Source organism: Sparus aurata, chromosome 8 (assembly GCF_900880675.1).
Source record: "Sparus aurata chromosome 8, fSpaAur1.1, whole genome shotgun sequence".
In the NCBI taxonomy this organism is placed as follows: Eukaryota; Metazoa; Chordata; class Actinopteri; order Spariformes; family Sparidae; genus Sparus; species Sparus aurata.
The window spans coordinates 11635022-11650764 of NC_044194.1; the positions used below are offsets into that span (position 1 = coordinate 11635022).

Sequence of the window (15743 nt, forward strand, 5' to 3'; positions counted from 1 at the left end):
GAACATTTCCATTTTAATTCCCCTAAAGTCAAACCGATTTCTACAAACATCTGACAGTCAAAACCCCCAAAATATTCTGTTTACTATCATATGTAGAAAGACGAGCATCCAATCCTCATAATATGAGATGCTGGAATTACAGAATTTTTGGACTTTTCCCTTGAATAATGACTAAAATTATTTAACTGTTTCAGCTTTGTGTCAGCTGAGTTAGACGAGCCTGGAAATATCATCTTACTTTTGTTCTGTTCATGTATTATTCGTCAGAAAAAGGGTGTAGTTTTGTAATCGTAACAAAAAGCACCTGTTTAAAGATTCATGCCTTGGCACCTTCCTGCTTTTGCTCTGTGTGTCGTCTATTGTCCTACAGAGTGACCTATTGTTCCCTCCTGTTAAAGCAGAGCAGCGTGCTGGCCTCGCTCTTACTGCTACTTAGGGGGCTCTGTGGAAGTGAGCAGGATGTGATGGAGCAGACCTGGCTGCTGTGTAATTGGCTGTCATGCGTGGCCCGTCTACCGGGCCTCTGATTAGCCATGCTACAGTTGGCTGGGCTTTGATTGTATTAAGCCTGACCCACACAGGCAGCAGCCACAGCTTCAGTCTCAGACCTCTGATGTGTCATTTATGTTGGCACGGTCACAGTCGACCCCCTTCACCACGATTTATAGGCCGATTACTAATTCTAATTTAGCAGATTTTTTTTTGTTCTAATTAAAGGATCTTCCTGTCCTCTCAGCTTCTATCCACTTTAATTATTCTTATGTACAGAATTAGCATTTGTTGGTCATTGTAGATCCAATTTGCATATTATATTGAATAATTGAATGAGGGCTGATGATTAAATTAAGTGGGTGACAGATTCTTCTTCGTTGCACACCCTCAGCAACGTTACCAGAGCAGCCATGCCTGACTGCATTTGTTTTTATGCATGTTGTTGATTTGCAAAACCTTTGCACAGCCTGGTTCTGCCAACAAGAAAGTAAAAAGCAACTGGATCTTCTTACCTTTCTTTCTGGTTATATTTTTTTTTTGGGGTTGTCGGGAAACAAAATCCCACACAACCTCCGCACAGAGTTGATCTTTGCCAGTGGTCCAGTTCCTGGAATGCGTCCATTCAGTTCCGCACTAAGATGGATGGCGTTGAGGAGAATATTTAGAGCAGCTTGAGCTTTTCTCAAGCTAATGTAAGCATTGGCAGGACACAAAAGCGGCCCGACCCAGGGCCTGTGCGGTCGCCGAGACTGCTGATTCACTGTCGGCACACCAGCTTTTGTTTATATGTATGCTCTAGAAATAAGGCTGCTCATAAAAAGCAGAACTTTGAAGCAGCACTATACGTAGTGATGTATTCCCTCTGCTCTGGGGGCATGAATAATTCACCTTGTCACACAAAAAGCCATTGGGAGAGTGACATATGTAGGCTTGTGTGTTTTTCAAGTGCGCTACTGCTCATGCGGGCCAGTGAGCCGTGTAGCCATATGTTTCATTGTCTGTCGTGTGCGTCCGTGGAGACCTATTTGACAAAAATTTTAAAAAGCAGAACAAATTACGCCTATTTTGTAACTGACAATTGTACTTCCTCTTTCCCTGAAGAGATGTGTGCTGATAATCTCCTCGTGTTTAAATACAGTGATTCATTTGTGAATCATCCACAGTGATGATCTGTTGAATCTTTGAGCTGCCACGACTGTAATTGTAAACTGTTGACATGTTAACCCACCTGATTCCTGCTCGCTTTTGAGAGACGCATGCGATTTGAGAGTGTGGAAATCTTAAGAAAACTTTGGAAAAAGGCCACACGCACACAGAGAAGAGCGAGCTCCACACACAAATGCTTTTTCCCCCATAACACATACACACAGAGAAGCAGTTTCAGGTAGCGTATGGATGTTTTCATAAATGTATTGGGATCGATTTCCCCGCGCTGGCTCCTGAGAGTACCTGACTGCTCTGTGCTTGTATTTCCTAAACTGTTTTCTGCATCACATGAGCTGTATAGATGGTTTCTTACACTGAAACATCCCACACACATCTCCAGAGCTCAGCCTTATCTGTGGGGTCATTCCTCTTCTTCCCATTCTCCACGAGGGCGTTTCCTCCGCCCTGCAGGCCCAGGCCGAGCTTTAGGCTTGTAATTCCTGTTAACCTGATGTTGAAACGCCTCCTTCAGCAGTCCATTACTGCCAAGACAACCAGGGCCCTCCGCTGCCTGCAGGGTAAGTGCAGCTCGTGCAGACCACGGGGAGCCAGCACCGGGGAATGCACACTCTGTATCACCCAGCAGTGTAAACAGAGGCAGAGAAAAAGGCAGACAGACACACTCTCCACTGACTGGCAGGAGAGGGCCTTATTGTTAACTCGGTAGATGATTTACACTCCGCTTCAAGGGTGAACGCAGGTCCAACTGACTTTAAGTGAAGCTGAGGACACTTTTATCCCCGCAAACCTTTCAGTGAGGAGTTTCCATTTGTCTGTAACGCTGTCGTCAGGTTAGTTTCAGAGCAGAATTATCAGTGAGTAGGATCTGGGATGGAATGACAGCGTCAGCTCAGAGAGATAAATAAAGAGTTATTAAGCTTTATTGTGTAAACAACAGGTTTTTTACGGGATTTTAAAACGACTGACAACTGCCTTAAAAGTCAAGTTGGAGTGTGGATGTCAATGTCTGCGTCCCTACCATCTAATTGTCCAGAGGTAATTTACAGGGCGTCCTGTGCTCATCTCAATAAGCCTTTTGTAAATGTTGTAAAGAAGCACTAAACTGGTTCTTTGACTAACTTTGCTTTGTGGTGTCTGCAGTGCTGCTCGTCTTATCAGTGAAACAGTTCCACTCGGATGGATCTGGTTTATTTTGTGGATTCGAGTGTCAGATATATGGCCTTCCACTGATGCTGGTTCCTCCCGAGGTGTTCAGTCTGTCTAGGCACCAAGACAAATGGAGATTCCTTGCTGGGCAATTCATCAATATCATATCGTTCTTGTGATATGAGACTGTACACCATCTTAGATGTGGATATTGTGATATGGTGATATGACGCAAGTGTTTTCTTATCCTAGTTTTAAAGGCTGCATTACACTCAAGTGATGCAATTTTCTGAATTTAAAAGACAGATCTTTTTGTTCTAATACTGGCCTTTACCCACGTTGTCATTATATCTGAGTTGATTATTATTGTTTATCAAAAATCTCATTGTGTTGCGAAAGTACCAGTAAGTCAGCCCATACAATATTGTCACAATATCAAGGCATTTGATCAAAAATATTGTGATGACTGACTTGGCCAGCCGGTCCTAGCATTTATGAAGTACTTTTTAGAAGACTTCAAAATATATAGATGCATGTTGTGTTTTACGATATAGACTAAAAATACTGCAACATTAATTTAAGTTGCCATATAACCCAGCTCTAACTCCTCCACACTCTCAAGATTGACATCTGTGTGACATCAACATTTATGATTGTATTTGTGTGTTAAAAAAAGTAAAAGGTACAATATGTAAGAATCTCAGTACAAGCTGAACTATTCTACATGAGATGTTTGTGTTTCTCCACGGCTGGATGATGACAGTCTCTTCTTTCTCCTCTGTTCTTAAATCTGCCGTAACTCTGATTTCCGCCTCAGCACTGGGTTTTCCCGGGAATTTGTTTGCGTTTCAGTACATTAACTTTACACATTCTTTGTTGTCGCTTGTGGACAGTGAGGAAGTTATGTCATGGAAGCATCATAAACCCGGCACTGTTTGAAAATGCCAGGTCTCTGAACTTAAGAAAGAACAGAGCAGCCAAGGCACTTGAGTTTTTTTTTTTTTTTTTACAGGGTCTGCGTTATATGCGGGGCCAGATGCATTGGTTCAGATGCTTGTTGTTAGTTTTATAGTGTCAGGCTTTGAGCTGCAGATACTTCAGCTGAGCTGCTGCGACATAATCTCAAGTTGGAAACCATCTCGGGCTCTGGTGTTGCTCCTCACCTGGTAGAGGCGTGGAAAGTTGGCAGGGGAGTCTGCTTCTTTTCTTACCTCCAGACTCTTGCTGCCACCAGGCTTTGTTTTATGTCTCCCTGTGTCAGGCACTTGAAGGGGGACAATTTGTTTAGGCAGCTGAAGATGGAACTGTGCGCAGTGGAGGATTATGAGATGGCTGGTTGATTTGTGGGTTGGATCTTCTCAGAGCCCCAGCTCAAACATCCAACACTTGCTCTGGTGTTAAATTATGATGCCTACATCGTAAATGTTCTGGATTAAAATGCGAAAACGAATAGATTCTTTAGCTTTTTTGCAGAATCATGGTTTTTGCTGCCTAATGAGTTCTGCTGTATAAATTTATTACCTCCATTACCAGTTTGTCTTTGGGCAATGTTGCAACAGAAGATAAAATGACGTTGGATTTAGTGGAAAGTAGCACGAAAATGCTAAAACTACATGCGCTGAAAATAAGCAGCTCTACTTTTGAAAACAACCAGAGCTTGCCCTTTTTTTTTTTTTTTTTTTTTCTTCCTTTCCTTCGGCGAATGAAATCGTCCAACAAGTCCCACATTCCTTTCTGAAAAACACTTATTGAGTTGGTGAATCTTTGGGGATTTTGTTCTTCCACTGTTACGTTCACATACTTGAAATGTTTTAGAGACTATTCTTTATTTCAGTAAAAACACATCCAAGCAGGAATGATGTGTCTTGGCTTCAAAAATTAGCACTTACGTTTCAAGTTGACAAATTCGCTGCTCTTCACATTTTTAAATATGTGTCATGTATAAGAAGTCAGGTAGTTTGACCTGTCCACATAGTTCCTTTAAACAAATAATGGAAGGAAGTGGCACTGTTTTGTGTCCCTTTTTTTGAACGCCGCTATAGAGAGCAGCTCTGAGAAGCTTCACCTTGAACTGATAAAAGCGGTGAATTATCACTTTGTTTATCCTGCTGCTCAAACTTGGAGTGCATTATCAAAGGAGCAGCCAATGGCAGAGTATTAGAGAGTGTATTTTTAAAATCTTGTAAATCTCGTGAATTTATGTCGCCGTGACTCGAGGACCTCACCTCGCCCTTCTGGTTTCCATTGGCATTGAGCCTCCGGTCCCGAAGTCTGGTCCTATAAAGCAGTGCAGCCAGGATTTAGCATGCTGACCCCATGGCTCTCAGAGGGGTGCTGATGGTTCTTCCCAGGCTCAGGGGAGATGACCAGAGCATTAGGCCGTGGACCCCCTCCCTTAAAAGCAGTCCCCCTTTCTAATCAAATGAGGCTGGGAGTGATTTGGTTGTAATACTGGTGGCCCGGATGTGATGGAGTATGATTGACGGGCTGTGATGGAGAGCAGGATGTCGGCCGGGTGAAAATACCATTAATGTTATTGCTCATTTCTTAAAGTGGGGGTGGCCACAGTGTCGGTTGAGCCTTTCACCCGCCACCCCACCTTTTCGTCTCCCGGTTGCACTATGAATGCCCTCTCAACCTGAGCTACACTCCTGCAGGGCAGTAACAAACACTCACACTAATTCTGTACTTAAGTGTTGCTTAACACAAAAAAGTGAAGTTCCAACCACTGATGATGATATCAGGTCAGATTTCCTTCTTATGTTACAGCAGCTCTGCTATTACCGTTGGTACAAAGGAAGAACAAAACATCCCATCATTGTGTTTTATAGCCCATAATTGCATGGTGGGAGGCTGTGCCCCACAGGTCTCCTCCTAATGGCTGTTTGCGTGTTGTTTTAGTGGCAGATTTACATGTGGGAGGAGCGCAGGGCGGTGATTTACAGCCCACATTGCCACTGACTGGCTTAGTGACTGACTGGCCCCGCTCCCTGTGTGTGTGTGTGTTCCAGGTGATAGTGCAGTCTGGCCGCCAGCCCAGCGTCCTGCAGAAACTGTGTCAGCTGCCCTTCCAGTACTTCAGCCACCCGCGCCTCATCAGAGTGCTCTTCCCCTCCCTCATCTCGGCCTGCTACAACAACCCCCAAAACAAGGTCATCCTGCAGCAGGAGATGAGCTGTGTGCTGCTGGCCACGTTCATTCAGGTAAACACGGGAACGCATGCAGTACATGTATTCACATAAATAAATTGTTAACTTACACATGAATGTATCACAGCTGAACAAGTCAGTGGTTTAAAATATTCAAGCTGAACAGAGGTTGAAGAGGTTTGACTCTGAAAAGCATACAAATAGTCCAAAACACCTCTCAGGCCTTCAGAGTGTCATGCCTCTAGATAAAGCATCCAAACACGACCTCTTCCTCTGCCTCTGCCGATTAACAATTGCTCCTCTGGGCCCCGGTGAATCTGTAACAGGAAGGCTTTTACAAAGATAAATGGCTTCCTTCACAGTGGATTTACCTGCCACTGGTTCAACTCCCAGTAAACAGCTTGTCTCCTTCATCTTCCTCCTGACGACCCGCCCCTCACCACTCTGCAACCACCACTGTTTAGACACCGATTAACTCCCATTCACAGGGAGACAAGCTATTGTCGTTTCTTTCAAACAAAGCAATAATGCATGGTGTCTTGCCCCGCTGCCCTCATTGTTGAGTTAACCTCAGGAACATTCCTCAGAGTAAAACAGTTTGATCCTGGACGGTTCCTTATCACCCGTTACTATAAACTTTAAATTTGATTAGGACATTTCATGCTGTTGTTGTAGCAGCTTTAAATGTTGACTTGTATTTTTTGTTGAGTTGCTGGAATTAATTTTAGATGGGGCTTATGTAATTGTACACACACACACAGCATTACTAGTATCATCAGCATACTGTTATCGTAGGTATTAATGCTTCTTATAATTTTCCCTTAGGACTGTGCTGCAAATGAGAAGGAGTCTGACAACAAAACAAAGCAAGGAGGTGAGTAATGCTGATAAAAGCATAACAAGAAAATTGGATGGATCATATTAATATATTTAATTATATTTAAAAAAGGTGTTCCCTCATGTAGAAACACCTATTTTTGCCATGAAGGTTCTCCAACTCATTCCAGGAAAAATGTTTTAATTGATTAAGTATTGAGACGTAAACATTGTTTCGTTGTGGAGAATTTATTTCTGTACGTGTTGCGCTTGTTTAGGTGAAACTCAAATGTTGGCCCCTTTTTTTATTTTTATTTTTTATTTTTTCAAATGATAAAGGATGTCTGTTTGACACCCTGTCTAATCTAGATGTTCTTCTCTGTTTGTGCAAAGTTTCCCAGCTGCTGGATTACTGCGAGTTCAATCGCTTTCCAAGAGATCAGTGGGATTCAGCGCTGCAGTTTTTTCTAAAGAAGCAGGAAGAGTGATGTAGTCGCTCACTGTCCTCAGTGGATGAGCGCAGTATAAACACAACAAAAGAGACTGATATGTGGAATTGTTTCTGGATTGTTCTCTTTTTTTCCCCCAGACTTTACTGCACACAAGTAAAAAAAAAAAAAAAAAAAACGCTCTTCAAACTTTGTGAAATTTTTCAAAGCCTTATACTGTGTCTGTTCATCTGTTTGGATTTCAGAAGAAATCGGATGATATTTATGAGGAATTTGCACAAAAATCTCTTGTTTGTACATTGTAGCTAGAACACACGCACAACTATTCCATTTAATGTCTAAACAAGCCGTTTGTTCCTCTCCTTGTTTCTGTTGTAGATAGAAAATGGATACAAAGTGATGATCTAAACCTGACATATTTACTTATACTGTAATTTATATGTTGCCAAACATTTTCATCTATACTGTTAATTTATTTCTCATTTTTTGAATGTGAATGAATGTTTTACTTTAGTCTACATAAAGCCAGTCACAAGTTACTGACCTGCCTTGATTGCAAATATGTGTTAAGAGTTTATATTTTTCAAGTTCACATTCTTTTTCTTTCCTCTCACTTACAAATTAATATAATTTATTGACTTGTTATTATTATTGAGTAACATTTATCATCAAGAATAAAATACTGATGGTTACGTATTGTTGTCTTCAGTTTTGTTCTGTGTCGAATGTACAAAGTTAATATATTGAGCATGTATTATTAATAATAATAATATATCATGCTGCTGTTGCTTGATTCTGCAATGAGTCATTCTGTCACTTTGACATTTTTGAACTTTGGTTATGAAATGCCCTAATTCGGTCTCATTTGATAGAGAAATGCAGTTGGTAGAAAACAAACTGCACTGTTGTATCTCAGAGAACCAATATATAGCAAGCAATTCTCACAAACCGGGTAGAAATATTGATATTTTAAAGAACTTTTGAATGTGTGTTTAGCTGCCTCAAGGAAGCCATATTTATCTGTGCCTGCCCTGTATTGATTATTGGAAGGTTATTGATAAGTGTATACTCATAATATAATGATAGACTTGGACATTGCAGATGCTGCCTGACCACTAGTTTTGCATAAATCTGCATATTTTGGCTAAATACATTTTATTTTTTTTATTTTTTTAGAAAATAAACAAACAAAAAAATGTACTAACCCACCCTTTGCATTTTCCATAATGTTCAACAAAAGCATTTAATCCAGCTTGTCCAAATTTCATATTGACTAGTATTGATGTTGAGGATTTTGCAGCTTTTTAATTTCAGAGTTCTGTGTCAGATTTGACGAAAAATCACTAAAAACAACTAATATTTTGTGTTCTTATTATATATTAACCCTGCCAGTATCGTTCTAGTTCACATGTTCTTAAATGAACTGATGCTGCTGTTGTCCTCTGTCACGCAGTTTAAACACTAGGCAGGTATATCAGCGCGTCTCTAAGCCCGAACAGGATTTTTAATTTCAGCGACACTCCTGTTTCCCTCGGCTGCTTAAAGCCGATCCTCCCCTAACAAATTGTTGAGGTGTAGTGTGTCAGTCCCGGCTTGACCTGCGTGCTCCCTTGTCCAGCGGCTATTTGCCGTCCAGGATTCCTACTGGAATGAAAATAAACTCGAGACACGCCAGGATGCGTCCGCAGGCTGGCCGGCAGTCCCCTCAGCGCTGCGCGGCTGCGCGCTTTGTTTTGGGTCCATTCAGTGTGTCCTCTGCAGGTGATGCCAGAGGAAGATAAGCGGCCGCCGCTGCCTGTCCTCTGTCTAGACTTGTTACCATGGGCCTCAGGTCGGTATGGCACCATGACATATGTCTAAATACGATCGTTTTTGATCGTTTTATCAGCGAAGGGAAGCACAACAATAAAGTAGAATAAGCTAAATATGTGCCCAGGTTATTTGGAGGCCATTATTTGCTTATTGTGTTTGATTCAGTGTCCTGTGACGTGTGGATAAATGGATAATAGTATGGCTGGTCAGACATCAGTTACTGATCCACTGGGCTCAGAAAGTGAGCTGGCCTGAATGTTAGCAAAGGGTTTCCAGGATACCACCTCAGGGTTTTTGTGAAGTGAAGGTGCAGCTTAGTGAGAGAGAATGGCACCCACAAATCAGGGCGACTATACATGTGTAACACCTGGATATTCAATACCTGGATATTTCAACCTACGGACAATATTTATAAATTCATATAAGTTTTTACTGAATTTGTCCTCCTCGGTGTCGAGCATCATGAGCAGCAGATGTGTTTCCATGTCAACTCAAAACTGATTTATTTCTCTGAAAGCTATTTTTAAAAAATCCTCCGAAGGTTTTTACTGAACAAATTGAACATGCTGTAATCAGTTAGAACTATGTTTTATTGATAAGATCGGCTATGTCTGTCCTCATAGTAATAAATAATAATAACTTATTTGCGGGAGAAAAACGCCAACAATGCGCCTCCCCCCTCAGTTTCATTCATTTCTTTTTTTTTTTTTTTTTTTTTACAAGAGTCGATATTGAAACTTACAAATCATGCACATCTACACAGTTCGTATTTGTGGGGTGGTTTTTTTCCCTGATAAACATACTGTAAAAGCGTTAACGTTCAGGACGCTCGTATCCCCATATTCACCGAGTTATCATGGCCAGGTCAGGCCATTGGCACCACGGTCAGAGGTCCATCAACAACTTGTGTGTCCTGCCGGAGTGTTCTTGAGCAAAACAGCGAGCTGAAATGCCAAAAATGCGAGGGGGGGGGGGGGGGGAGTCAGATGTCCAATCCCTTCCAGTCGACACCTTGAATGTATCCTCGTGCATAATCCATCCGGTGTGTTGGTGTGTTTCTTCATTTTTAAACGTCGCTCAGGTCTCTGCACGCCCCCCCGGTGCTCCCAGCAAAAGCTGACCTCCAGGCCCCCCTCACGTGTCGATTGGACTCGGCACCATGCTGTTCGGTGTGTCCGGTAACTGCGACGACAGGGAGGTCACATCACTGCCCGAGGAGTTACCCAGAGAGCCCGACTCAGAGAAAGACACCTGTCAGGACACACACACACAGGAGAGGAGTCTGGATCATAAGGATTTACTTAAAAGTTGATTATTTATCTGTGTTTGATTACTGATAATTCATCCATGTTTTTTTTATTTTGTTTTGTTTTGTTATTTTTTTTTTTAAGGAGCTGGTTTGCTGCGCAGCCCTCTGAGGAAACCACCCTGTTAAAGATGTCATCATGTGACTGTGCCCTCGGAGCAAAGGCTTGCACCGCTGCGAGGGGCTCCGGGTGGATGTGGAAATGATTACAAGTGTCTTCTTTTTAGGCCCTATCTATTAAAAACACATGACAAATGTATCAGTCTTGTAAATCTCACGAGAGCTGCGTCAGCATATCCAGTGACTCCACGTGGGGGCCTTCTTTTACGCGCGGTTGTGAAACAGTTTGGCACAACAAACAGCTTGTTCGCACTTGAACCTTTTGAAAATGAGAAGCGTCACTATCATTTGAGCCAGGGCCTTTTTTTTTCTTTTTCTCATTTATGTCATCTTTTCTGGATAGATTCAAGTGGGGTGTTTTTTTTTTTATCTTAAACTGAATGAAGCTCATCATCACCCTTAAATTTAATCCGTGTCTTTTATCAAAAATAACGCTCAGCACATGTTTCATTTCCTTCTCTTTGTCCCTCTGTGAATGAATGCCGCTCCTTTGTATAATTTCCAACAGCCTATAATACATTTTTTGGGGGGGGGAATAATGAATTTAATGTTATCCTACCAGTTGTTGGAAGGCGGGCTGGTCCAGGTCGCTCTGCAGGGCGAAGTCGCTGAGGGTTTTCCACGGTGGCTGGTAGGTCTGCACCTCCACGGGATTCCCCTGCACGGTGTTCTCGTGTCGGATGGGACTGCCTGCCACCAGAGCTGTGCCCGTCAGGCCCTGCAGATTCTGCAGGAGGAGCGAAAAACACTTCAAACATTAGCCAGGATAAATATTCTGATGTTCATCCAAATGAATGCAAGACGTTTTTTGGGTTTTTTTGGCATTATGAGGAAACTAAAAGCCAATTTTTGCGCACAGGAAGACAAAGAAATGCAGGAAAGTCATGTAGAAGTAATCTGTGAGAATGCGCTATGAATTTACATGAGCCTCAAAAACAGCCTAAAATCTAATTATGCAGCAGCTGGGTTATTACATTTAAGCTCCAAATAATTAAATTGAATAATTCTATTAGGAATAATTTTCCAATTTATAAAAATACCTGTGCATTTAAAATGAAAAGCACAGAGCTGAACGTTTTATATTACAGTTCCGTAACGACACATTTTCGTTTCTTTCTTATTTTTTCTTTTGTCTTTTTACTCAAAATCGTAATCAGAAAATTATTTTTTCATTTGTTTATTTTTTTTTTTATGTAATGTTACCAGTCCTTTACATGTCAAACATTTCTCCTGCATTATTACCAGTTACTCGTGTTTTTCTTTTTCCTATCGAGCAAAGGTGATGCACATGAACATTTTCTGGTTTGCTGATCATTCACACAGACTGTCGTTGAGTTTTCTATATAATGTTTCATCCAGAATGAATTAATCACACGTTTTCTGTGAAAATACTGCATGAATAAATAACGAAATCTTCCTTTTTAATAAGCCCGAGGCGTATTAAACGTGTGACATGGTAAACACCTGTAATAGTGCATTGTTTTAACCATGCAAGCAGCCTGTGAACAGCTGAGCAGACTCACGGTTTTGTCGCTGTGCTGCTGCTGCTGGATCTGCTTCATCAGGATGGACCTCTTCTTGTCTTTGCAGCGCTTGTTCTGAAACCAGACGCGGATCACCCTGGGGCTCAGGCCGGTCATCTCCACCAGCTGCTCCTTCATCAGGGCGTCCGGTCGCGGGTTGGCGTTGTAGCAGGTCCGCAGGGTGTGGAGCTGTTTCTCGTTCAGCACCGTCCGGACCCGGGTCGTCTTCTCCGACTGCTTGTGGACGTGGTTCCGGTGATGAGGAGGATGCCGGACCGAAACCGCGTCTGCAAGTGGGGGGAAGAAAAATGTTGACTTGTTCGATTAGAAACGCAGATAAATACACTAAAATGAATGCATACCCTACATGAAGTCTTACATCTTTAATACATTTTAAGACACTTATTTGCAGTGTATCTTCAGTGTGTGAAAATATCAGGCTTTAGAAATACCAAATATTATTAGGTGATGAGGTCACAGCACTCATTAGGTTTAAGACAAACTGTTGTGGAATTTCAGTGTGTGTTTTAGGCTCACAAAATATAGCCTAACCAGTGTTCAGCTGAAGTCTAACTTAGTCTAAAAAATATGACAAAAACGCAGCAAGCAAAATGCTAATAATAATGCTAATAATAATGATGACATTTGTGTGTGTCCTACCTGAGATGTGCAGCGGTCTGGTGTGGATGTTCCCGGGGCTCAGCGGGCTCCCTGCGGAGGCCCGCTCCACCAGCAAGCCGTGGTCGGCCCGACACAGCAGCTCGTCGTCCCGCAGAGAGAACTCGTCCCCGGGCAGGAGGTGCCGGCTGCACACCGAGCACCGAAAACACTCCATGTGATACACGTTGTCCCGGGCTCTCATCACCAGGTCGCTGCTGCAGAAGCCCATGTTGCACTTTGCGCATTTGATGCCAAATAACCTGGAGAAAATGGAGAGGACAGGGAGACGCGTCGGAATTGGGGGGTCAAGTTTCATGTTTTTTCATTTTATTTCACCTCCTCTCTTTTTTAAAATCTTTTCCAAACAACGCATCCTGCACATCTCCTTTCCCCCCCGAGCTTCCTACCTTGCATAGTCTCTTTTACAGTAAGTCTTCCCGTCCCGGACGAAGCAAGTGCAGGTCTCGTCCAGATACTGGCTGCACTCTGCACACTTGAGGCAGGCTGCGTGCCACTCCAGGTCCGGGGAGACTCTCAGGATGTACTGGTCGTGTATCTGACTTCCACAGCCCACACACATGGCGATTCCCGACTTCTCTGTGTGAGAGTGGAGGAGAGATGCATTAATGCAAACACCGTGTGCGCTCTTTCTTTCTTTCTTTCTTTCTTTCTTTCTCTCTTTTTTTTGGTGTAATCCCCATGACATCCCTGTTAAACCCCCTTCACCCCCTAAAGGAGGTGCACGTATCACAACAAACACGTCGGTCTTTCCAGGAGTGATACTGAATTAAAATAATGAGGTCAAAGGAGCTAAAAATACCAGCATGGGTCACCCTTAAACGCACGATCACCAGAACAATATAAGTTTAAATGAGACTATTATTCGGGTATTGTTGCGTTTTTATTTTCGTTCCAGCATCTAGTTTTCGATTTTTTTTAAACATACGAAAAAACAAAAAAACTCGCGATTTATCAAAATGTCAAGAGGCTCACGCTCCGATCAAGACTTCAATATGAACTAAACACGGGAAACACGGGAGCAGAAAATGGGACGAAACTTACTTTTTGAATGATCCCCCATATCATCCAAGAAAGAAGCATTGAGCAGGATATCCACCATACAGGAGAAAGAGCCCGGTGCGAAGCCCGACAAGACGGAGGAGAGGAGCGGCAGAGGAGACCGTCCCGTCCCTGGCTGGATGATAAACTTGTATTCCTCCACCGAGAGAGGTGGAGAGAAAACAAAGATCCTCGACCAGTGACGTCTGCAAGACCTGGACCTCTGTGGGGAGAGGGTGCCATGCAAATCTCCTCCTGGACCCCCCTGCTCTCTGTTGGGGTTTTTTTCTTCTTCTTTCTTTTTGCTCCTTGGACTGAATGTTTTATTTATTTTTTTTATTTTTTGTGTTTTGTCTGCACATCTCTGTTCCCAAAGTGAGAGCAATTTACACCGTTAACTCTCAGCACGATTATCTTTAAGGACATCAGGTGTGATTTTTGATGCTATAAATTGTTATTTCCTTTATTGTCACACGTCATACTTGTGCTCGTAATCGGGCTTTTTATTGTAAAATATCCTGATCAATAGCTCATATTTATACGATGTTGTGTTTTATAGTTTTATTATGAGATATTTTCTTGTAAATCATCTATTAACCACTAACTTGGAGGGCAATATGTAAAAAAAAAAATGTACTCTACTACATTTATCTGACAACTTTAGATAGCCTACTTTAAAGTTAAGATTTTTACACACAAAACCTATATAGATCTCATATTGTTTTGTTGTACATTAAGCTGCCCAACAGTTTATACAAATACAGTTGAAACTATTTGTCGATTAAGTACATTTTTAATTGGTTGTAAGTTGGATTTTCTCCAGAATACTGTACTGAAAATGTAAAATTGAGAAGAAAAGAAAGGAAAAGTATGTTTATTATTACTGGTTATAAGTTTGTAACTTCTATAAATGATTAAATATCATTTGTATTATTAAAATGTAAACATTATTGGGTGATCGTTTATTGAAGATTTAAAAAACGATTACAAATACAGTTTGTTTTGTTTTATTTGAGTGTCTGCAGTATACCAGTATTCTCCTCTGACTGTAGAGAGCCCTCTACTGGATGAAATTTCCCTTAGAGGTCTTGGATCCACCAAACGATCAATGGGATGCAAAATGTAGAAATAGATCTGTTTATATTTACGTTTCATGGACTATCCAGAGAGACGTAACAGAGAGAGAGGGAGGGTGAGAGCATGAACACAATAGAGACACATCCCAACACACAGCAGACACTTTCTTTTACTGTTTTACCCAAAGAAGGTCTAAAAATATCAAACATCAAACGAGTTTTCGTTCTAAATTCAGAATTAACTTCAGATCTGTGAATGTGTAAATCAGATCAGGCATTAGAAAACTAATGCTCTCGTGCCATTTGTTGATTTGGTTCTTAGCACCGTTCAAATGTGTTAAGGCAGCCAATCGTGGGCCTGGATTTTTGCAGATATCCATATGTCACTTTTCTTTTCACTTCTCTCTTCCCTCTCAGGCAGAAACACACCACCCCACTGAAAACATTTGATTATAAGTTGAATCAAAATGTACTACAGCCTATAAAGCGCAGGCGAATCATTAAAACTCTCATGCTGATCGGTCTATACATAGACCATGCAGATAATTGAAAAACTATGGAAAGTGTTTAAATATGGCCAAAAATGGAGCTAAAAAGATCTTTTTACACGTGTTTTTATTTTCATTTAGCCTATTGGATTTTCAATTTTTTTTTGCAATATGTTTACAAAGCCATATAGGATCTTAAACCACAAACTTAAAAACAATTTGATAATAATATTTATGGTCTGTACTTATTATCTTATATAGACTACTGACTGAAAAATGAACTAAAGTCGAAAGAAAAATGAAATTGCAGGAGAGCAAATGGACCGACTAATTGGTATTTTCAAGGATTAATAAAAGATTGACAAAGACTTCAAATTACTAATATCTAAAAGTTTTTTTTTTTTTTTTTTTATAAAAATAATGCAATGCAATGTCGAGAGAGAGGCACAGAGAGAGAGGAAGGGAGAGAGAGAGAGCGAG

The 15743-nt window shown here is 41.5% G+C and overlaps 2 protein-coding genes across 4 annotated transcripts in view; one reads left to right on the top strand and one right to left on the bottom strand.

Moving 5' to 3' along the window:
* scaper (S-phase cyclin A-associated protein in the ER) overlaps positions 1 to 7915 on the top strand; it is a 64566-nt gene extending 56651 nt beyond the window's left edge. For all 3 annotated transcript variants that reach the window (XM_030427063.1, XM_030427064.1, XM_030427065.1), the window contains 3 exons: positions 5817 to 6008; positions 6780 to 6828; positions 7164 to 7915. In XM_030427063.1, the coding sequence (XP_030282923.1) occupies positions 5817 to 6008; positions 6780 to 6828; positions 7164 to 7258 (336 nt within the window). In that variant the 3' untranslated portion in view covers positions 7259 to 7915. The remainder of the gene's footprint in view (positions 1 to 5816; positions 6009 to 6779; positions 6829 to 7163) is intronic.
* Positions 7916 to 9603: 1688 nt separating this feature from the next.
* On the bottom strand, positions 9604 to 13910 carry isl2a (ISL LIM homeobox 2a). The gene is made up of 6 exons (XM_030427067.1): positions 13703 to 13910; positions 13048 to 13237; positions 12641 to 12900; positions 11981 to 12267; positions 11017 to 11184; positions 9604 to 10282 (listed from the first exon to the last, which is right to left on the bottom strand). Exons 1-6 carry the CDS (start codon positions 13758 to 13760, stop codon positions 10166 to 10168), a joined length of 1080 nt encoding a protein of 359 aa, XP_030282927.1. The 5' UTR covers positions 13761 to 13910; the 3' UTR covers positions 9604 to 10165.
* Positions 13911 to 15743: the final 1833 nt, after the last annotated feature.